At 47.0% G+C, this 23,225-nt stretch overlaps 1 protein-coding gene across 7 annotated transcripts in view; it reads left to right on the top strand.

Moving 5' to 3' along the window:
• The window catches only part of HSPG2 (heparan sulfate proteoglycan 2), a 215,202-nt gene that overhangs the window by 83,749 nt on the left and 108,228 nt on the right, over positions 1 to 23,225 (top strand). For 5 of the 7 annotated variants that reach the window (XM_053401046.1, XM_053401044.1, XM_053401043.1 and 2 more), the window contains 13 exons: positions 348 to 492; positions 591 to 742; positions 2,705 to 2,851; positions 4,746 to 4,909; positions 8,084 to 8,263; positions 9,489 to 9,685; positions 14,126 to 14,273; positions 14,425 to 14,552; positions 16,175 to 16,261; positions 17,378 to 17,436; positions 19,103 to 19,141; positions 20,550 to 20,617; positions 22,527 to 22,667. In XM_053401046.1, coding sequence (XP_053257021.1) covers positions 348 to 492; positions 591 to 742; positions 2,705 to 2,851; positions 4,746 to 4,909; positions 8,084 to 8,263; positions 9,489 to 9,685; positions 14,126 to 14,273; positions 14,425 to 14,552; positions 16,175 to 16,261; positions 17,378 to 17,436; positions 19,103 to 19,141; positions 20,550 to 20,617; positions 22,527 to 22,667 — 1,655 coding nt within the window. The remainder of the gene's footprint in view (positions 1 to 347; positions 493 to 590; positions 743 to 2,704; positions 2,852 to 4,745; positions 4,910 to 8,083; positions 8,264 to 9,488; positions 9,686 to 14,125; positions 14,274 to 14,424; positions 14,553 to 16,174; positions 16,262 to 17,377; positions 17,437 to 19,102; positions 19,142 to 20,549; positions 20,618 to 22,526; positions 22,668 to 23,225) is intronic. The other 2 variants (XM_053401047.1, XM_053401042.1) reach the window with 1 other exon arrangement.

Below are 23,225 nucleotides of genomic sequence, written 5' to 3'. Positions count from 1 at the left end.
CCAAGGAGCTCAAGGTGGTGTTGGTGTGCATGATTCTCATTTAATCCACACTGCAACCCTGCGGGGTAAGATAGACTTAAGAGGCAGTGACTGTCCCCCTAGGGCACCCAGTGAGCTTTGTGTTCAAGTGGGGATTCGAACCCTGGTCTCCCAGGCCCTAGTCTGTCATGCTGACCGTTAGGCCACTGCTGGGTAGGCATTTCCACTTGCGGATTTCATGGTTGAGGTGGAAGGAGAGCACGAGAGAGATGATCCCCCCCTTTCTTTTGCGATTCCTGCCTTGCAAGAAGCTGGACTAGATGATACTTTGGTCCCCTTCTAACTCTATGATTCGTCTCCCTGTCTAGCCCCTCCCCAGGTGATCACGCCCCCTGAGGAATCCATCCAGGCCGCCCCCGGAGAGACGGTCCGCTTCACCTGTGTGGCCGTGGGCGTCCCCACCCCCATCATCACCTGGAGGCTAAACTGGGGCCACATCCCCAGCAGCCGCAGGTAAGCCGCCGGTGGCCCAGGTGTGTCTCCATCCCCCCCCACCTTTTTCTCCCACCACCTGGGCTTGGGGATGCTGACTCTGCCCCTTACGACCACAGGGTGTCCATCACCAGCAAGAACGGGCGGGGGACACTGGTTATTGAAGACGTCAAAGAGGCCGACCAGGGAGCTTACACCTGCGAGGCCATCAACGCCCGCGGGATGGTTTTTGGCATCCCTGATGGAGTGTTGAGCCTCACACCTGGACGAGGTAAGCCAGAGGGGCGGGAAAGGCGGGGTGGGGACCGTTTGGGCAGGTGCTGATCTATCCATCTAATTAGCATATCTGTTGAAGTATTTCTTTAAACAGCACGTAGTTCTTTTTTTGTGTGTGTGTTTTTAAAAATATTTATTTGGTTTTTCAGATTAAAATTTTATAATCACATATCCAACAAACAACATAAAAACAAAATTCCAAGGAATTCAAAGATTCCAGTGTGGTGTAGTGGTTAAGAGCTGTAGACTCGTAATCTGGTGAACTGGGTTCAATTCCCCGCTCCTCCACATGCAGCTGCTGGGTGACCTTGGGCCAGTCACACTTCTCTGAAGTCTCTCAGCCCCACTCACCTCCTTCTCTTCTTCTTCTTCCTGGACTTCTCTCCTCCCCTTTGTGGGTCCTATTATTAATCATTTCCTCCTGCATCTTTTATGATAATCCAAATCTTTTACATCTCCATTGTGTCCAAAATTCACCATTAAACTACAAGTGTTGTTCCAATCATAATATCGATTTTAGCTGTTTAAGATAGATTATAAAATTTCCTGTTCCTTATTACAATTTTGGTCCTCCTGATTTCTGATTCTTCCGGTCATTTTGGCTATTTTGGCATAATCATCTTAATCTGCCATTCTTCTCTTGTTGGGACTTATACACAGCGCGTAGTTAACCTGTGGCTTTAAAAGAGGACTGGAGAAATTCACAGAGGAGAGGGCTCTGCTCTGCTTACAGAGTTGGGCGAATCTCTTGTGCCGGAAACCGCAGGCGTTGCTCTCGCACTCGGGTCCTGTGTGAACAGGAGACTGGGTCATTGGCCTGATCCAGCAAGCTCTTAATGTTCTTGTGAAAGGCTTACACTCTCAGAGGCTCTTGACATAGATGCTGCTGGCTGCCAGAACCTCCATCACAAGATTCTTAATCTCAGGGTTGTGGGTTTGAGCCCTGCAAATTTTTCCTGCATTGCAGGGGATTAGATTAGATTACCTTTGAGGCCCCTTCCAAGCCTACAGATCTATGAAATACCATAAAATTATATAGCAGTGGAAATGATAATTTAATGATTGGCACTCTCTAAACACTCCTTTTCTGGTTATTTGGTTATAGCTTTTGACAGAATATAGATAATTGAACAAACCTTGTTGCATTACATTCTTCATTAAATCTTTCCATTGACACATAATTTTATGGTATTACTCCAAAAGAAAGCGGTGTTATGAGCCATCAAACCTCGAAAATACACTTGTAATGGTTCTAGGGGTTGCTCGTGCGTAAGCAGGTACCTATCTCCCCGGCTGGGTGCAAACACCTGGCTGGGTTGCCAAAGTGAACCTTTTTCTGTCCGGACAGCCACTCACCCGTGGCTGACTCAGTCGCTGGCAGAATCCGTCAGTGGGCGTTTCTTAAACTTCTTCCAGCGAATAAGTTCTTTGACGCATAGTCTCCGCCTACCCTCTCTGCGCGGAAGCTTTCTGCACAGGGAGGGCATGGGCAACGGACCCCTACTCTCCCCGCTGGTGCCAGGCAAGGAGTCGTGGGAGCGCCTCGCCACTTCCCCCAGCCGCCCCCCTTCTCCACTGGTGCTACGCTGATTCTCTTCCCCAGAAGATGGGCTGCTTCTCCCGATCCCTGGACGCTCTCTGGAATCCCCCTGGCTTTTGCTCTCCCCCTCCAGTGCTGATGGCAGTTCCCTGACAACACTTTTCCCAAAAGGTTTCCACAATTTTGGCCACTAGTGTACATGCAACAAACAGATGCACAGGACTCCCTCTTGACAGAACATTTTCCTACTGGCCTTTAATACCGTCCCAACCAAATTTTATGTCTCTCCTGCATATACTGTGCTGCTGTATTGATTTGTTTGATTTACATCAGTGAAATCTTTTTTAAAAAACCTGCTGGCATGTCCATCCATCACCCTGGATCCCTGACAGCCTCCTCTTTCGCCCCCCACCCCAGGACCTTGCCCAGAAGGACACTTCCACAACGAGGAAACCTCCCAGTGTTTCCCCTGCTTTTGTTTTGGCATCACCAAATCTTGCCGTGGCACTAGCCGGCACCGCAACCAGATCCGCCTTCGCTTCGACACACCCGACAACTTCAAAGGTAAGTGGGTTGGGGGTGTTATAAGAAAAAACAGCTCCTTTTCCCTTATGGGGTACCCAAGAGCCCGGATAGAGTCCTTCAGTGGGTTCCCTATCGGTAGGAGAAAATAACAGAGGCCAACCAGAGAATATTGAGAAGCAAAGCAGCTAGTAAGCCTGATCTTTATTCAACTGTTGCAACAGGGTCCTCACCACATGCAGGAGGCAGGAGGAACCCAGAACAATGGCGTGCAAACCCTTATATAGACTTTTGAAACTGCCCACCCTGTAGCACAAGACCACCCCCCAAAACATCATACATACATCACAGAAGGGGGTGGTCTACAGCAGAAATACATCACAAGAAGCAGTCTCCAGCAGAAATCCTGTTTGCCAGGATATCTGTTATTGGTCACTGATTGCTTTAATTGAGCAGCCTGGCCTTACGTTTGCAATGGTAAATACTTTTAATTCCTGAATCCAGTTCACAGGCTCACCCTATTCACACACCCTTAAGACAGGTAAGCAAAAGACAAGGGAGAGGCTATTCCATTTCCTTCCTCCTTGCAGAGAAATATTTGAGGTCAATTTGAGAGAGTCAAAATGACTTCAGGATTGCTCTCCTGTTCTATTTCAGACACGTGGTTTATATACTTATGTATGTGTTTGCCTTGTACATTTATGAATGCTTATTGTATATTTGGGACCTTAAAGTAAAGGTAAAGGGACCCCTGACCATTAGGTCCAGTCGCGGACAACTCTGGGGCTGTAGCGCTCATCTCGCTTTATTGGCCGAGGGAGCCAGCGTACAGCTTCCGGGTCATGTGGCCAGCATGACTAAGCCGCTTCTGGTGAACCAGAGCAGTGCACGGAAATGCCGTTTACCTTCCCGCCGGAGCGGTACCTATTTATCTACTTGCACTTTGACGTGCTTTCGAACTGCCAGGTTGGCAGGAGCAGGGACCGAGCAACGGGAGCTCACCCTCTGGCAGGGATTCAAACCCCCCACCTTCTGATCGGCAAGCCCTAGGCTCTGTGGTTTAACCCACAGCGCCACCCGCGTCCCACTTGGGACTTTAGAATTCTTATAACAGGGGAAGGGGGGGAGGAGGGCTTTGGGTTTTGAGGTGGTCTTCCACTAAGTTTTCCTTGGAGAATACCCGGTGGCATTAATGGGCCTCTGAAGAGCCCTGCTGGATTGGGCCCCAGAGGGCCCAATTTGCCCAGTGTCCTGGCCTCACATAGGCCAACCAGGTGCCCTGCGACAGGCCCCTGCCATTGTTGTAAACAAAATCAATCTGCCCTTTTTCCCTTATGGGGTATCTAAGAGCCCATATAGAGTCCTTACATAGGTTCCCTATTGGTAGCAGTAAATAATAGAAGCCAACCAGAGAATATTGAGAAGCAAAGCAGCTAGTAAGCCTGATCTTTATTCAACTGTTGCAACAGGGTCCTCCCCTCACACAGAAGGGGTGTAGCTCAAGACCACCACCCCAGATACATCATACCTACATCACAAAGGGCGGTCTACAGCAAAAATCTGAGTGCTTTGTTTACCTCCTGTCTGCCAGGTTACCTGTTTAATGGTCACTTGACTGGATTGCCTAGGGAGCCTGGCCAGTCTTTTGTAATGATAAGTACTTAGTTCCTGATCAAGGTCACAGACTCACACCCTATTCATATTTTAAATGTGCCATTAAGACAGGATTTGTGAAGGAAAAGACAATGGGGAGGCTTTTCCATTTTCCTTTGACCTTGCAGAGAAAACGTTTGGTCAGTTTGGGAATCAAAATGGTTTCAGGTTTGTCTTCCTGTGCTGATCTGTGTATGTGCTCGGTTGGTACATTTATGAACATTTAATATATATCTGAGACCTTAAAATTCTTATCACACCATTCCCGTGTCGCTTTCCCCAGGGGTGAATGTGACGACCCCCTCTCAGCCTGGAACACCGCCCCTCTCCTCGACCCAGCTGCAGATTGACCCCGGATTGCAGGAGTTCCAGCTGGTCGATCTCTCCCGCCGTTTCCTGGTACACGACTCTTTCTGGATGCTCCCCGGACAGTTCCTGGGGAACAAGGTGAGGGAAGCGAGTTCGAGTCCTCAAGGCGCTGAACGATAGGCCAGTTTAGCTGCCTTTTCTTGTCTTTTTTGTATTTGTTTTATTGTTGTTGTTGTTTTATTTTGACAAAGTAATAATCATACATAAATAAGAATAAAAATGTGCACCTCACCCCCGAGACCATTCCATTGTAAGTATCTAACCATGTAACTAAGCTAAACCACGGGGTGGGGGAGAGGGGCTCAGAGCTTATGTCTTATACCCTTCTCCAGGGATTCTGTCCTTTTTTTATATTTATTTATGTACTCATATGGGGTCACGAAGCGACGGACATGACTAAACGACTAAACCACAAGAACAATTTATTCATTTATTCATTTGACAAAGTACCGTATTTTTTGCACCATAACACTCACTTTTTTCCTCCTAAAAAGTAAGGGGAAATGTCTGTGCATGTTATGGAGGGAATGCCTATGGGTGGCATGCCTACGGATTTTCCTCCTCTAAAAACTATGTGCGTGTTATGGTCGGGTGCGTGTTATAGAGCGAAAAATACGGTAATAATCATAAATAAATACATAAGAATAAAAATGTGCGCCCCGCCACTGAGACCATTCCGTTGTAACTATCCAACCTCCCTAAATTTCAACACCTCTTGCGATGGTTTGACCCCTTTCTGTTTTAACAGTACAGTGGTACCTCGGGTTACATACGCTTCAAGTTACATACGCTTCAGGTTACAGACTTCGCTAACCCTGAAATATTACCTTGGGTTAAGAACTTTGCTTCAGGATGAGAACAGAAATCGTGCTCCGGCGATGCGGCAGCAGCAGGAGGCCCCATTAACTAAAGTGGTGCTTCAGGTTAAGAACAGTTTCAGGTTAAGAACGGACCTCCGGAAAGAATTAAGTATTTAACCTGTGGTACCACGGTACAGTTATACCTCGGGATAAATACACTTCAGGTTGAGCACTTTTGGGTTGTGCTCCACGGCGACCCGGAAGTAATGGAGCGTGTTACTTCTACGTTTCGCCGCTCGCACATGCGCAGACGGTCAAAACGACGTCACGGGCATGCGTGGAAGCGGCGAAATGCGATCCGCGCACGCGCAGATGCTCTATCGCGCCTTACATTCTGTTTGGGATGCGAACGGGGCTCTGGAACGGATCCCGTTCGCATCCTGAGGTACCACTGTACACCCTCCATATCTCCTCAAAATCATTTCTCCTGCCTATTTCCCGTCTTACCTTATTAGCACGTGTCAAATTTTCATTAATAGCTACATCCCACACCTCTTTATACCGTTCTTCCACTTTATATTCCACCAGATGTCAAAAAGAAAAACAACTACCAGACTTTTAGAAGACATTTGAAGGCAGCCCTGTTTAGGGAAGTTTTTAATGTTTAATACACTATTGTAGTTTAATATTCTGTTGAGAGCCACCCAGAGTAGCTGGGGAAACCCAGACAGATGGGTGGGGTATAAATAATAATAATAATAATAATAATAATAATAATAATAATAATAATATTCAACTAGCTCTTTCCACTTCCTAGCTATCATAATTTGTGCAGCTGCCATTTGTGAGCAAGTCCTTCATAGCCTACGAACCTTCCACCCCGTCATAAATTGATAATAATCCTCCTTCTGGACTTTCTGCTAGCCTTAAGCTTAGCTGCCTTTTCTCAAGTCGGAAAAATGACCCTTCTCACACTGACTGTCAGGTGTGGCCCTTCAGGGTTTCAGAAAAGGGAGCATTCCCAACCCCTAGCTGAAGATGCTTCTAGGCATTGAAGCTGGGACCTTCTGCATGCCAAGCAGGTGTCCTGCCAAGCAGCAGCCCTTTTTGATAACAGCAGTGCTGGGGCGGGGTGGAAGCAAGGAGGAGGCTAGGAAGGTACGATGGGTGTCTGCAGAGAGTGGGAATAATAATATTAAAATAATAAAATTTTATTTCTATCCCGCCCTCCCCAGCCGAAGCCGGGCTCAGAGCAGCTAACAACAGTAAAGGTAAAAGGGAGGTGATGAACCATAATCTGCAGATTAGGAATGTAAGGAGAGCGTGCTGGATCCGACCACTGGCCCATCCAATCCGTCCTCCTTTGCTCACTGTGGCCGAACAATTGCCTGTGGGAAACCAGCAAGTAGCTTCATGAGATGTCCTCCAGTTCTAGCCTCGCTCTTTCTTTCTTTTTACAATTTTCATTAAATTTCCTGTTTTGCAATTTAAAATACTCGCTTAAACATTCCTAAAATATCAATGACTACCTTTCTTCTCTTTCCATGGTTCGTTTTGCCTTTTCATAAATCCCTTATTCCATAGGTTTTTGTATCTTTTTTTAATAATTTTTTTATTAGGAATTACAACATAACATTTTATCAATAAAACATATCATCCTCATTTCCCCACCCTCCCAATCCCCCCCAGACTTCACTCAGCACCTCCCCCTGTTTTTTCCATACTTATAGTTCTCTGCATATTATAAAATTGTAAAAATCCTTAACCTATCTGTCTATATGTTATTAACCATAAATTTGTGAATGTTTATTCAAAACCTGCCAAGGAGTCCAGTTCATTTTGTTGTTTCTTTAAATACTTTGTAAAAGGTTCTCTTCTTTAAAGTCACAGTTGTCCTTATCACATAGTTTATATGTCAGTTTTGCCAATTCCGCATAGTGCATCAGCTTCTCTTGCCATAGTTCTTTAGTCGGGGTTTCTTCATTCTTCCAACCTTGTGCTATTAAGACTCTTGCCGCCGTTGTTGCATACATGAAGATATTCTTAAATTTCCTTGGCAGGTCTTTCCCTAAAATCCCTAACAAAAATGCTTCAGGTTTTTTTAACAAATATTAATTGGAACATTTTCTTCAGATAAGTTTTTGTATCCATTCTTCCTTTGCTGAGACTTCTATTCTTTCCCATTTTGGCGCGAGTAACATTCTTGCTGCTGTGTAAGCATACATGAATCAAGTTCTATACGATTTAGGTAGTTCTGTCCCTATGATTATGGCTCCCTCCTTTCAGGGTTTAACTTTCTCTCCCTCCTCAACCCTGCAGTCATCCAAGGAAGGTTCCCAGCTCACATTTCTGCTGAATGGGCACATGGATTTATGGGGGTGGGTTGGAGGGTCAGGGTCTACGTTTGGGTTGCCCCCTCCTGACTTCCCCTCCCTCTCTACTTTGCCTGCAGGTGGACTCCTATGGAGGTTTCCTGCGCTTCAAGGTGCGCTACGGCCTGGCCAGGGGCCAATCGGAGCCTGTGCAGAAACCCAACGTCGTGATTGTGGGGAACGGGCAGAAGCTGATCTACCGTGTGCAGGTGCCCACCCAGCCCTCGGTGGTGAACCAGCGCCAGGTCCAGTTCACTGAGGTGAGTGCGACTGGAATGGGGAGGGCTTGTTCCGTCCTGCTGAGGCTGAACGCTCCTCTCAACACCCCTGCGAAGTAGGCTGGGTTCTGGGGTGGGGAGAGAGCGGGCTCTGCCCAGCACAAAATTCTTGCCTGAGCAAGGATTTGAATCCAGATCTCACTCTGCCCCTCAGAGGCAAATACTCATAACTGCCACATCACATTGAACTGTGAGGTGACTCAATGTTTTGTTGTTGTTGTTTTAGTGTTTATAATATTAACTTGTAAGATATGGATTTGTTTTTTTGTTGTTTTTTAATTTTCAAATGTTGATTTTTGTGTGTTGTGTATTGTTATTTTTTGATATCTTTCGTGTTGTTCTTGTTGTTGTGTGGAAAATACTAATAAAATTCATTTTAAAAAAAAGAATGGCCAGGCTGCCCATAATGCTATCAGCAACCATTATCGGGTATCCTGGCAGACAGGATTTCTGCTGTAGACCACCTTCTATGATGTAAGTATGATGATCCTGGGGCAGTCTTTGGCTAAGGGGATTTAAAAAAAAAAAAAGGTGACTCAAAGAAGTGAGCCAAGCTGGGTTGGGTGGGTAGAAGCAACATTACCCTTATTTATTTTATACTTTTATTGGTTTTTTCCTTTCGTATAGACATCATTTATTATTGATTTTCTCAGGTTTTGCAAGTTTGCTTCTTTGTTTTTCTTTGAATTTTGAGTTCCCACCTTTATTTCCATCTTGTTTTTATTCCCACCTTATACCTGCCGCTTTAGATGATGGTACTTCATTCCGCCGCTCGTAATTCATAATTCAGTTTTCATTTGACCCTAGCTGTTCTTCAAATACAGTAGACCCTCAGGTTACGTTACTCTCGAGCAACGTAAACTTTGGGTTGCAAAATCAGCAGCAAAACCAGAAGTGTCCAGAAGCGGTACCTCTGGATGTGGATTTTTCAGGGTGCAGACGGACCCCCTGGAACAAATTAAATTTGTATCCAGATGGTCCACTGTACTCCAAAAAGGGTCTCACCTCAAGCTTCCCATATAGATTTTTATAATGTGAAGTGGTATGTGTTGGGTTTTTGTAATAGCCCATTTCTTTAAAACATTGACAGTCACAAGATTTGTGGCCTTCTTCGCAAGCGCTCTTGGGGCAGCCAATGCAATAAGGGGATTTCTCCTGCACCTTTTGCTTAGCCATTTCTTCACCTGCCGGGTGTTCCCCTCTGCAGGAGCACTGGGAGAAGGAGTCGGGAGCCTCCGTCAGCCGCGAGGAACTGCTGCTCACCCTCCAGAACCTGGAGGCGGTTATGATCCAGACCGTCTATGACAACCGGATGGCCAGTGTGGGGCTGAGCGACATCGTCATGGACACAACCACCACGGAGGTCACCGGCTTGGGCCTGGCGCATGGCGTGGAGGAATGCAGGTGTGCCAGCGATGGGGGCAGCTGCTGACATCCAGGGTGGTTCTGGGCAGGGAAGGGGGGGCTTGAGCCAGCCTGCTGCGACCCTGCGCCTGTGGATTGTGTCCAAATTAGTCCTGCTCAGAGGAGGCCAATAATAATAATAATAATAATAATAATAATAATAATAATAATAATTTATTTCTACCCAGCCCATCTGGCTGGGTTTCCCCAGCCACTCTGGGTGGCTCCCAACAGAATACATGATACCTCGGGTTACAGATGCTTCAGGTTACAGATGCTTCAGGTTACAGACTTCGCTAACCCAGAAATAGTACCTCGGGTTAAGAACTTTGCTTCAGGATGAGAACAGAAATCGTGCTCCGGTAGTGCGGCGGCAGCGGGAGGCCCCATTAGCTAAAGTGGTGCTTCAGGTTAAGAACAGTTTCAGGTTAAGAACGGACCTCCGGAACGAATTATTTAACCCAAGGTACCACTGTATTAGGTAAAGGGACCCCTGACTGTTAGGTCCAGTCGTGGACAACTCTGGGGTTGCGGTGCTCATCTCGCTTTATTGGCCGAGGGAGCCGGTGTACAGCTTCCAGGTCATGTGGCCAGTGTCTCCAATTAAAAGCACAATAAAACATCAAACATTAAAAACGTCCCTAAGCAGGGCTGCCTTCAGATGTTTTCTAAAATTCAGGTAGTTGTTTATTTCCTTGGCATGCGATGGGAGGGCGTTCCACAGGGCGGGCGCCACTACCTAGAAAGCCCTCTGCCTGGTTCCCTGTAACCTCACTTCTCGCATTGAGGGAACCACCAAAAGGCCCTCAGTGCTGAACCTCAGGCTGAACGATGGGGGTGGAGATGCTCCTTAAGGTATACTGGGCTGAGGCCATTTAGGGCTTTCAAGGTCAGCACCAACACTTTGAATTGTGCCCGGAAACGTAATGGGAGCCAAAGTAGGTTTTTCAGGACCGGTGTTATATGCTCTTGGTGGCCACTCGCAGTCACCAATCTTGCTGCCACATTCTGGATTACAGTGGTGCCTCGCAAGACGAAATTAATTCGTTCTGCGAGCTTTTTCGTCTAGCGAATTCTTCGTCTTGCGAAGCACGAAATCCCATAGGAATGCATTGAAATTCAATTAATGCGTTCCTATGGTCAAAAAAAGTCCAAACAAAGCCAAATTTGGTACAACAAGAGTTTATTAAGTGCTCTTTAAAGTCACACATACTGTAAAGAGCAGTTCAAAAATTGAAGGAACAATAAATTAAGTTTCTAAACATGACAGAAAAACATTTAAAAATCAACAAAGTGTACCGTACATTTTCTAAGACTCTGGGGGACCACTCGAAGAAGGTTCCTCTTCCACTCTTTGCTTCTTGCTGAAGAACCTGTCCATGGTCTGCTGCTTCATCCGCCTTTTCAGCACCTCCCTGAAAGGCAACATGACCGTCGTATCAAAAGTGTTCGCAAGGTCATGTATCATGTGCTTGTTAGGGTGGTGCTGCTGGTGCCGCTGTGCAAAAGCCTGCACATCCTTCCACTTCTGGCAAATGTCCCTTGTTCTTTGGAGGGCAGCCGTTCCTCAGTTGCTTCCTCCTCTTCCAGCGAGGCCTGCTCCTGCGCAGCCTCTGCCTGCAGTTTGACCAGCTCCTGGGTGGTCAGCTCGTGGTCGTGCTCCTCCACCAGCTCGCTGACGTCCTCCTCTGTGACCTCCAGGCCCATGGTCCTCCCCAAGGCAACAATGTCCTGCACCACTGTTGACTCTGGTGCATCAGAGTCACTTGGTGCCACACAGTCCGGCCACAGGCTGCGCCAAGCGCAATTCAAATTTCTCTGGCTGATCCCATTCCAGGCCGTGGTGATCATCTTCAAGCAGGTGACGATGTCGAAGTGGTCCTTCCAGAATTCCCGCAGGGTGATGGTGGTGCAGTCAGTCACCTCGAAGCATCGCCTGAAAAGCTCCTTGGTGTAGAGTTTTTTGAAATTCCATCAGCTGGAGCAGTGGCGTGGTGTTAGGCGGCAGGAACATGATGCTGATGAAGCTGAACTCCTCCAACAAGTCCTCCTCAAGGCCTTTAGGATGAGCAGGAGCATTGTCCATCAGAAGCAAAGCTATCAGCGGCAGGTCGTTGTCCAGCAGGTACTGTTTGACAGCAGGGCCCAAAGCAAGATTGACCCAGTCCACAAACAGCACACGTGTGACCCAAGCCTTGCTATTGGATCGCCACATGACACTCAGCTGCTCCTTGTTGACCTTGTGTTTCTTGAAGGCCCGTGGGTTCTCCGAGTGGTACACCAGCAGGGGCTTGATCTTCAGGTCGCCGCTTGCGTTGGCACAGAAGAGCAGGGTCAGACGGTCCTTCATGGGCTTGTGGCCAGGCAACTTGGCCTCCTCCTGAGTGATGAAAGTCCTTTTGGGCATCCTTTTCCAAAACAGCCCGGTCTCGTCGCAGTTGAAGACCTGCTGTGGAACGTAGCCCTCCGTCTTCACAACCTCCAGGAACTCCGCTGCAAAGTCTTCAGCCGTAGGAACATCAGAACTGGCAGCCTCTCCATGCCTGACCACGCTGTGGATTCCAGATCTTGTCTTGAACCGGTCAAACCAACCTCTGCTTGCCTTGAAGACTTCTGGCTCGCCTGAGGTTCCTGGCTGTTCCCGGACGAGGTCTGCGTGCAAGGCCTTGGCCTTCTCACAAATGACGGCCTCAGTCACTGTGTCCCCTGCACGCTGCTTCTCTTCTAACCAGATGAGCAGCAACTTCTTGACCTCTTCCAGAACAGCTGGGCGGTTCTTCACGATCCTGGTGACTCCCTTGGCTGCATCCGTCGCAAGGATCTTCTCCCTCATCTTCAGGATGGTCCCGATGGTCGATGGATTCCTGCCGTACTCCCTGGCGAGGTCTGTCACACGCATTCCACCGCCGTGCTTCCGGATGATCTCCTTCTTCATTTCCAGCGTCACCTTCTCCTTCTTCCTCTCGCCGGCCTCTGCAGCAGCAGTCTTCTTGGGTCCCATGGCAGCACAGCTCCTTCGTAAACTCAGAAAAAGAAAAAAAAAATCAGTGCTTCACTTCCAAAAAATTCAAAAGCACCCAGCCACCCACCACACAGAAAATCAAACCCAGAACCAAGTCCTTGAGTTCCAAACACCCCAACCCAAAATCCAACCCCCCCAAAAAAAGTTTAAAAAGTTTCACTTACGAAATGGCTGCAAATCACCAAAGTCTTCAAAATCCTCAAATGGCTGCAAAAGAAGTTTTGGGAAAGCTTTAAAAATCACCAAAGTCTTAAAAAACCTCAACTTGTTCCCCCAGCCACCCACCCACCACACAGAAATTGCAAACCCCTCCCCAACTGTTGCAAACCCCTCCCCAACTGTCCCCCCGGCCCCTCCCCAACTGTTGCAAACCCCTCCCCAACTGTTCCCCTAGCCAGCCACCACACAGAAATTCAAACCCAGAAAATTTTCAAAAAAAACCCACATGGCCCAATGGTCACAGAAAATCATAAAAATGCAGAAAAAACCCACACAAGCTCCCAGATTCTTGCAAACCTCTCCTCAACTGTTCCCCTAGCCAGCCACCACACAAAAATTCAAACCCAGAAAATTTAAAAAAAAACCCACATGGCCCAATGGTCACAGAAAATCATAAAAATGCAGAAAAAAACCACACAAGCTCCCAGATTCTTGCAAACCTCTCCCCAACTGTTCCCCCAGCCAGCCACCACACAGAAATTCAAACCCAGAAATTTTTTTAAAAAAACCCACAGGGCCCAATGGTCACAGAAAATCATAAAAATGCAGAAAAAAACCATACAAGCTCCCAGATTCTTGCAAACCTCTCCCCAACACCAAGTCCTTGAATTCCAAACACCCCAACCCAAAATCCAAAAAAACCCAAAAAAGTTTTAAAAGTTTAACTTACCAAATGGATGCAAAAGAAGTTTTGGAAAAGCTTCAAAAAGCACCAAAGTCCTCAAAAACCTCAAAAAAGGCTACCACACCGCGTGCTATGTGTTGCTCCTCGAAGTTCAAGTCGCAACTGCACCTCTTCAAGCAATGCACGCTGGGTATTAACGGTTTTACGAAAAAGGAAACAAACTTGCAAGACGTTTTCGTCTTGCGAAGCAAGCCCATAGGGAAATTCGTCTTGCGAAGCACATCGAAAAACGAAAAACTCTTTCGTCTAGCGAGTTTTTCGTCTTACGAGGCATTTGTCTTGCGGGGCACCACTGTAGTTGTAGTTTCTGGGTCACCTTCAAAGGTAGCCCCACTGAAATTAACCTGCTGACATTAGGATCTGAGTCACAAGTTAGATCCTCACCCCATCCATAGCTCAGTATTGTTTGTTGCCTCTGCGACCTGCCTTACAGAGAGTCAGCAGTGTCCTTACTGCAGCCCATAAACCTGCCTCTCTCTGCTGCTGTCTTCACCTTCTGCTCATTTCTCTGCAGGTGCCCCGCTGGGTACACCGGCCTCTCCTGCGAACGCTGCGAGGCCCATTTCAAGCGAGTGCCTGGCGGGCCGTACCTGGGCACGTGCTCTGGCTGCAACTGCAACGGGCACTCCAGCACCTGCGGCCCGTTCTCTGGCTACTGCCTGGTAAGCTTGCCAACGGGTGGCGGGGGGGGCGACGGCCGCTGGAGGAGGGGCTCGAAGTTGGTTGGCGGGGGGAGGGATTTGGGGAAAACTGCGCCCTGCCCTTCACCTCCCTCTTCCTTTTGTCTCTTCCACTTCTCCCCCTGCCCCACAGAACTGTCAGCACCACACCGAAGGGCCCCAGTGCAACAAATGTAAGCCGGGTTTCTTTGGAGACGCCACCAAGGGCACGCCCACCGCCTGCCGCCCCTGCCCCTGCCCGTACACCGAAGCCCCCCGCAGGTGAGTGAGCCGAGGGTCTTTGCGTTGCGGGTTATTGTCATCGGGGTCTGTCCTGGAGGACGTCAGCAGTTGCCTGCCCTCTGCGGGCTCGGCAGGCTTTGCAGGAAGGAGATTAGGAAAGGACCAAGATAATAATAATAATCCACAGCTTCTGGGGGTGGGTGTGCCTGCAATTTTCCTGTTGCCCTGAAAGCAAACATTAAGCCTGCAGGGAAGGACAGTGGCCAGGTGAGTCCGTATCCATGAATTTACCTCTGGGAACACCTTGCCTTGTACACTGGTACCTTGGTTCTCAAACTTAATCTGTTCCAAAACCAAAGCGTTCCAAAACCCAGGCACGCTTTTCCATAGAAAGTAATGCAAAACGGACTCATCTGTTCCGGACTTTTAAAAGCAACCCCTAAAACAGCAATTTAACATGAGTTTTACTCTCTAACCATTGACCCATAAAATGAAAGCAATAAGCAATGTACTGTACTATAAAATAAATAAGACAGTATTGTAAATGATAAAAATGAAAATTATTTTTTTTTCTTACCTGCACTGATGATAGTCATTATTTGGATGGGGGGCTTTTATACATTTCCACAGCCACACAATCAATCAATCAATCAATCAATCAATCAGTTCAATAGCTGAACTAGGTTCTACACAATCACAAAAACAAATGAACCGAAAAAGCCTCAATAACAAAAACACAAAATAAATAGCAAGAACAAAAGCGCCAAACTCAATCCGTTCCGGAAGTCGGTTTGACTTCTGAAAACCAAAGCGCAGCTTCTGATTGGTGCAGGCGCCCCGGAAACAATAGCAGACAGCCACATCAGACGTTCGGCTTCCGAAAAATGTTCAAAAACTGGAACACTTACTTCCAGGTTTTCGGCGTTTAGGAACCAAGGTGTTTGAGTACCATCGCTTCTTGGCCTTTTGGCTAAGATCAAGTGTAGTATCAAGGTGTTTGAGTACCAAGGCGTTTGAGAACCAAGGTACCACTGTATGCCTTTTTCAGGGTAATTCAATCCTCCTGAAGGTAAACAGCCCCCCTCCCTTTAGTTGTGCCATGCGCTTCCAGGTCCGTCTTGCATCCACAAAGACCAGGGCTTTTAGTGTCATGGCACTAGCCCATTGGAATTTGCAGCACTGGCATTCAGGTGCCCTGCTTAAAACACACCTGGCTTTTCCTGAAATTGAGCTGTGTGGGTGTATCGGTCTGATCTACCCTTTTGTTACACATTTTGTGCTTGTTTTACGAACGTATTTTTTATTGTGGATTTTATGCTTTTTACCATCATGAGGTAGGTAAACAGGGTGAGTAGGTAAGTAGCTTAGGTAGGTAGGCAGATTGATAGATAGATGATCAACTGATTAGGGAGGCAAATAAAAGTAGGTAGATTAGACAGGCAAGCAGATATATAATAGATAATATATTTTATTGATGGTGGTGTTGAAATTTGTGCAAATAAATAGATAAGCAAGGCAGCTATGAATGGGCCACTGATGTGTGCCACTCGCCCAGGCCAATATGGGCCCTGCCAGCCTTGCACCCAGCGGCCTGCATTCCCAGCCTTGTGGGGCAGAGGGATGGTGGTGCCCATGGTGACACTGCCCTCTTCTCTTTTCAGGTTTTCAGAGTCCTGCTTCCTGGACACAGACGGGCAGGCCACCTGCGATGCCTGCGCCCCAGGCTACACCGGACGTCGCTGCGAAAAGTGAGTGGGCTCCTTGTTGTAGTTTCAAACTGTATGTTGGAGCTGCTGGGAGTTGGAGTCCAGCAGTTTCTGGAGAACCACGAGCTCTCCATCCTTGAACAGGACCGTCACTTGCCTTCACTGCCCTTAGCTGCCATCGTGCTAGTCATCATCCCTGAATATAGGCCAGGTGGGCTGGTGCTGTTGGGAGTTGGAGTCTAGCAATTTCTGGAGAACCACGAGCTCTCCATCCTTGAACTGGACCTTCACTTGCCTTCACTGCCCTTAGCTGCCATCGTGCTAGTCATCATCCCTGAATATAGGCCAGGTGGGCTGGTGCTGTTGGGAGTTGGAGTCTAGCAATTTCTGGAGAACCACGAGCTCTCCATCCTTGAACTGGACCGTCACTTGCCTTCACTGTCCCCAGCTGCCATCATCCCTGAATATAGGCCAGGCTGGCTGGTGCTGTTGGGAGTTGGGGTCTAGCAATTTCTGGAGAACCACAAGCTCTCCATCCCTGAATTGGACCCTCACTTGCCTTCACTGCCCCTGGCTACCTCCATCACCACTTTGCCATTTTTAAACACGGGATCAGGGATCAGTTGGGGAGTCTTTACAACATCTGGAGGGCTACAGGTTCCCCATCCCTGAACTAGACCGTCACTTGCCTTCACTGCCCACTCCATTGCCAGTCTGCCTTCTTTTAATGCTTGGATGAGAGAGGTGTGTCCCTCCAGATATTATGAGACTCTGAACTCCCATCATCACCCCTCACCTTTGGCCATGTTGGCTGCTGTGGCTGATGGGATTTGGGAGTCCCATAACATCTGGAGGGACACAGATGTTCCCCATCCCTGAACTAGGCCATCGCTTGCCTTTACTGCTCCTGGCTACCTCCATCATAACTTTACCTTGTGTTTAAAATACAGGGCTGAGTAACCTCACGTCTTCCATATGTTAGTAAGCTACAACTACTGTCATCATCCCTGACCATTGGGCATGCTGTCTGTTGGGGCTGATGGGAGTTAGAGTCCAGCAACGTTGGGGAGGGGGGCAGAGATGTTTCCTACCCTTGGCCACAAAGTGATTTCCGGGGGACACTGATAAAGTTCCAACTTAACATATTTCCGCCCCTAGATGTGCTCCTGGCTTCAAAGGAGACCCCATCCAGCCACGAGGAAAATGTGTGAGGATTGGTGAGTAAAACCTTTGAACACACGCAATTCAGGTTTGACTCCAGAGTCACGCTGTCAGGGCAAAAGCTGCGAAAACTCAGCATCGAATAACTGCCGGCTGTCTCTAGTACTAGATCCCTTGAAATGAAGGGAGGTGGCTAACTTAGGCCCATTCATTTTGGTGGGTCTACTCTTGAGTAGGACTCCGTTGAGAACAACCTGCTGAAACTTCCTTCTGAGTAAGCCTGAATAGGATGGTGCCATGGAGCAGAGAGGGAGAAATTGGGCAAAGGAGATTGCAGACTGGCCCTCCCCACCAAGGAGAAGAGCAATGTGCCTGTTGTTTTCCATTCACAATCTGTCCTACAATCATAGGAATTTTTGAGTTGGAAGGGATCCATGGGTCATCTAGTCCAACCCCCTGCAATGCAGGAATCAAGCACCCATGTCCTGATGAAGTTTCTTCTGCTAATGAGGGCGCAGGCCGGTCAGGACGAGGTTTCAGGCCATCGCAGGGGAACCTTGTCCAGAGTCAGACCCTTGGTCCATACAGCTCAGTACTGCCAACTCTGACTGGCAGCAGCAGCCGCTCTCCAGGGTTTGTGGCAGGGAGTCTTTCTCAACCCTACCGGGAGATGAAACCTGGGACCTTCTGCATGCAAAGCAGATGCAATGCCACCGAGCTGTGGTCTTTTTAAAAATTGAAAATAAAGCAAGTTTTTTGGAGAGATAAAATCGAGATGTGGAAAATATCGATGAGAGATGAGAGGCAGGACTGAGGTTTGGATATGCTTCGAGGTTCAGACTGTGGGAAGCTGTAAAATCAAAATTACAATTTGGAAGACAATTTGATTTTTTTATTTTAGTTTTTATTTTTAATGGATTATGATTTGAAATGTTAATTGGATGTTTTTTATTGGAAAATTAATAAACGCTCTAACAAAACAAAACAAAATTAAGCAAGTTTCTAGTCCTCGTTGTTCTGAATCAAGGGCTGGTTTAAGGAGGAACAAAGGAAGCAGCTTTATGCCCTTGGCTCCTGGCTTAAGAGTTGGCTTAACAATAGGCATTATGTGCATTTATGTGTATATTAATGGTTTAATGAACTGAACAGAGTGAAAGGTTATGAGTCATGGGGGTGCAGAGATTGTTTGAGTGAACCTGGTGCCTAGATTATATTTTTAGTTGCTGTTTTGCTAACACTTTTAATATCGTTTTGTAGATTCTAAATGCCGCATTGATTTGTTAATCACATGACTTGCCGTAATTGTGAGGTTTGGCTTATTTTTTTAGCTGCTGTTTTGTTCAGTTTTTTGTAGATTGAAACTGTTTCACTGATAAATTGTGATTTATTTCATATGACTTGTGTTGTATTCGCGATGCGCTAGTATGTTTTGTCATGTTATGGTTATTTATTGGTTGTAAGCCTCTTTGAGATTCATTTGAATCAATCAGTCAACCTTCAGCTAGGTTTGAGGCCAACGCCTGACTTCCAAACACGAATGTGGGAACCACATTGTCACGTTCAATCGAAGTTTAATAGCGCTACCATCTTGCCGTGTCTCACAACTCTGAAGCGTTGGCCTGCTTCTGTCTCCCCATCTGGTACAAATAAGCCAAAATTTCACGTACTGCTGGCCAAACATTTGAACCCTTTTGACGATTTCTTTCTCTCTCTGATTTCCAGGGTTCCCTCCTAGTCCTGAAGTTGATACTCCACTAGAGGGCAAGTCGTCATCGCTATTACATTTGCTTTTTCTTATTCCCCGCCGAAAGCCTCGCTGTCTTTTTCTTTTTTAAAAAAGAGATTTTCTTTTATTTTACAGCTTCATTCACAATTGTAATCATAAATAATAAGAATTACACAAGATTCTTCTGACACTCAAGACTTCTCCCCTCTGTGGGTTCTTTGAGTAACTTTTTTAAACTGCATATTATAAGTCCATCTAATTTACAATCCTCCATTGTATCCAAAATCTATGTAGCGTTGCAAGAGTTATTTAAAACCTGCCAAAGTGTTCAAGTGTTTACAGTGGTCTTTCAAATATAATATAAATTTGTCCCATTCTTTATTGAAGTTTTGACCGTCCTGGTTTCTGATTTTCCCAGTTAATCTTGCCACCTCTGCATAGTCCAATAATTTCATCAGCCAGTCCACCCTGATAGGAATCTTGTCGTCTTTCGAACCCTGGGCTAGAAGCACCCTTGCAGCTGTTGTAGCATACGTAAACCATCTTTTCAGTTCCTTTGGTAGCTCTGCGCCTACAATTCCTAACAAAAAGTCTTCTAGCAAAAGTTATTTTAAACATTTTTTCAATTCATTGTATATCATTTCCTGGAATTCCTTTATTACTTTACAGTTCCACCACATACGATAAAAGGTGCCTTCCTTTTCCTTACATTTCCAACAAACATTTGAACTTGTCCTGCACATTTTTGCTAATTTACTCGGAGTTGAATACCAGCGATACATCATTGCCATATACTTTTCTTTTAATGTATAACACGCTGTGGATTTCAAATCCATAATTTTTCCTGTGCTGCAAACTGTATGTTGTACCCAAAGTCTCCTGCCCGTTGAATCATAACCAGTTTAACATCTTCATCTTTAGTAAGCCATTCCAACACTTTCTCATTTCCTATAACTGTCACCACCTCCTTTCTTTCGCACGGAATTGCAGAGTTGGAAAGGGACCTTCAAGAGTCATCTAGTCTGACCCGCTTCAAGGAGAGTCCAGCCCCTCTGTCACGCACCTGCTTTCTCTTTACACCCTGTCTCTTTGCCTTCCTCCTTGCACTTCTTCAGCTCTTCCAAGTTCTCTTCTGAGACGTTTCTACCCCCTTTCTGACCTTGTTTTGCTTCCTTTCGCCTGCTGGTTGCAGCTTTCCGAGGTTTTGGACTTGGGAAGGTCTTTGTGCAGGATTGAACCTGCAGCCTTTTGCATGCAAAGCTCTGCTGCACGAAAATTCTATTCCTCCTGGTTCTGTGCATCGGGATGATTTAAGTAGAACTACAAGGAAGCTCCTCTGGACTGACTTAGACTTTACTCTGGGTTGTAGCTAGGCCATGGTGAAGAAAATACATTTTCCTGCCTGGGTTTGTCTCTCTCAACCTCTCTTTACTCCTTGTGTAGGGCAGAGCACCATCGAGTGCGACAAGAGAGGGAGCAGCGAAGCGTCCGATGGTGCTTGCCAGTGCAAGGTAAGCTGGGCCATAGCTTGGAGGTGCAGCAGCCAAGACTCCCCTGGATTAGGCGTGGCAAGATGAGAACGGTGAAACTCGAAAGCCTCGTTATCCCCTCATTCGCCTTTTGCGAATGGGAATGCCCCAGATCTGTGGGGTCTACGGTTGGGTTTTTGCCATGATAAATGAATTCATAAATTAAATTTCAAGAGGAGCTCTGATGATGATGATGATGATGATAATTATTATTATTATTATTATTATTATTATTATTATTTATTTGTACCCCGCCCATCTGGCTGGGTTTCCCCAACCACTCTGGGTGGGTTCCACAAAGACCAAAAGTACACTAAGATGTCACACATTAAAAACTTCCCTGAACAGGGCTGCCTTAAGATGTCTTCTGAATGTCAGGTAGTTGTTTATCTCTTTGACATCTGATGGGAGGGTGTTCCACAGGGCGGGTGCCAATACCAAGAAGGCCCTCCGCCTGGTTCTCGCAATGAGGGAACCGCCAGAAGGCCCTCGGCGCTGGATCTCAGCGTCCGGGCAGAACGATGGGGGTGGAGACACTCCTTCAGGTATACTGGGCCGAGGACATCTGCCCAGCTGCTGAGTTTCTGTTCTCGGCATGAGATTATTTCAGAAGTACAGTGGAACCTTGGTTCTCGACCTTAATCTGTTCTGGGAGTCCGTTCGACTCCTGAAACTTTTTGAAAACCAAGGTGCGGCTTCCGATTGGCTGCAGGAGCTTCCTTCACTCAATCGGAAGCTGCGTTGGATGTTTGGCTTTTGAAAAACGTTTGCAAACCGGAACACTTACTTCTGTGTTTGTGGTGTTCAGGAGCCGATTTGTTTGGGAGTCAAGCCATTCAGGAAGCAAGGTACAACAGGAATCAAGGAGGAGCATAAATCTCCCAGACTCCTTTTTTTTCCTGAGAAGAAGCATTGATGTCACCTGCCAGCTCCTGGGGCATTGATGGCCTCCCTTTGCCTTGGCGGGGAAATGAGGCGATGACAAGGCTTTTAAGTTATACTATTTTGTGGTACATTAGCATGCCCTAGAATGTGGCCCTCAGCTGAGCTAAACAGATTTATTACGCTATGGGCTGCTGACTTTTGGTGAGTCTATGTGATCCATCTCCTTTTCTCGTCCTTCTGCTGCAACGTCCTTGTAGCTTTCCCAAAGCAAGAAAGGATTGGACTCTGATTAATAAAATACACACGAGGCTTGACCAGCAAGACTCTGGGAGTGCCAATAATAATAATCCTGTCCACCCCTTGGCCCAGGTCGTTTTATTCACAAAAGAACTTTTCACACAGTGTTCGTAAGAACCAATCAGATTCCTCTGAGCATTTCAAAAAACCCCACGTGGGACAAAGTCAGATCAGAAGAAATCCTCTTAACTACAAATAAACTATTTCCTACTTGAGCATGCATACGTAGTTCAGAGTAAATAAAATAAAATAGGAAACTTAGTTCAGAGTAAATAAAATAGGAGGGATGCTTTTAGGAAACCCCGGAGGTCATAAACAGCAGTAAACAGGAAAGGAAGGACAGGTAGTATTTACCATCTCCTTGTGAACTCTCTTCCTGGCCCTAAGATTAACAAAACCAAGGAAAGGTACATCAGAGAAGCTACCTACTGTCTTTATGACCCAGGATGCCTGGTGAACAACTGGCCTGTGTTTCGAATGCTGATAAGTGCCTGTCAGGCATAGAGAAAGAAAATGGACAGTAGAGAAAATGGGCAGAGATGCAGAGGCTTGTGGGATTTGATCAGAAATTATTGTCAATGAATCAAACCCAGTCAACGCAATGCTTTCATCGCGGACACAATGGCTTGCTCCATATTTCATAATTCCTCATAGTAATCCCACCTGATCACTACAGCCCTCTCCTCCTTCTCCTTCTCTTTCTCCCTAGCCCAACGTCATGGGACAGTCGTGCAACGAATGTGCTACGGGCTCGTTCCACCTGAGCCACGCAAACCCCGAAGGCTGCCTGCGCTGCTTCTGCATGGGGGTCTCGCGCCAGTGCTCTAGCTCCTCGTGGAACAGGGACCAGGTGAGGTATTCCCAAAGTAAAGGAAGGATTGAACTCTGATTAATAAGAATACACACAGAGGCTTGAACCAGCAAGACTGCGTATAATAATCTCTGTCTCCACCCTCTAGCCCAGGTCGTTTTATTCACAAAAGAACTTTTTACAGAGTGTTCGTAAGAACCAATCAGATTTCTTCTGAGCATTTCAACAAACCCCACATGGGGACAAAGTTAAACTACCAAAACTAATAAAGCAGGCATACTTCTGGGGTAGGACACGGGTGGCGCTGTGGGTTAAAGCCTCAGCGCCTAGGACTTGCCGATCGAAAGGTCGGCGGTTCGAATCCCCGCAGCGGGGTGCGCTCCCGTCGTTCGGTCCCAGCACCTGCCAACCTAGCAGTTCGAAAGCACCTTCGGGTGCAAGTAGATAAATAGGGACCGCTTACCAGCGGGAAGGTAAACGGCGTTTCCGTGTGCTGCGCTGGCTCGCCAGATGCAGCTTTGTCACGCTGGCCACGTGACCCGGAAGTGTCTGCGGACAGCGCTGGCTCCCGGCCTATAGAGTGAGATGAGCGCACAA

Source organism: Podarcis raffonei, chromosome 8 (assembly GCF_027172205.1).
Source record: "Podarcis raffonei isolate rPodRaf1 chromosome 8, rPodRaf1.pri, whole genome shotgun sequence".
In the NCBI taxonomy this organism is placed as follows: Eukaryota; Metazoa; Chordata; class Lepidosauria; order Squamata; family Lacertidae; genus Podarcis; species Podarcis raffonei.
Note: the sequence above shows the minus strand (reverse complement) of the source record. Positions and strands in the feature narration are given on the sequence as shown.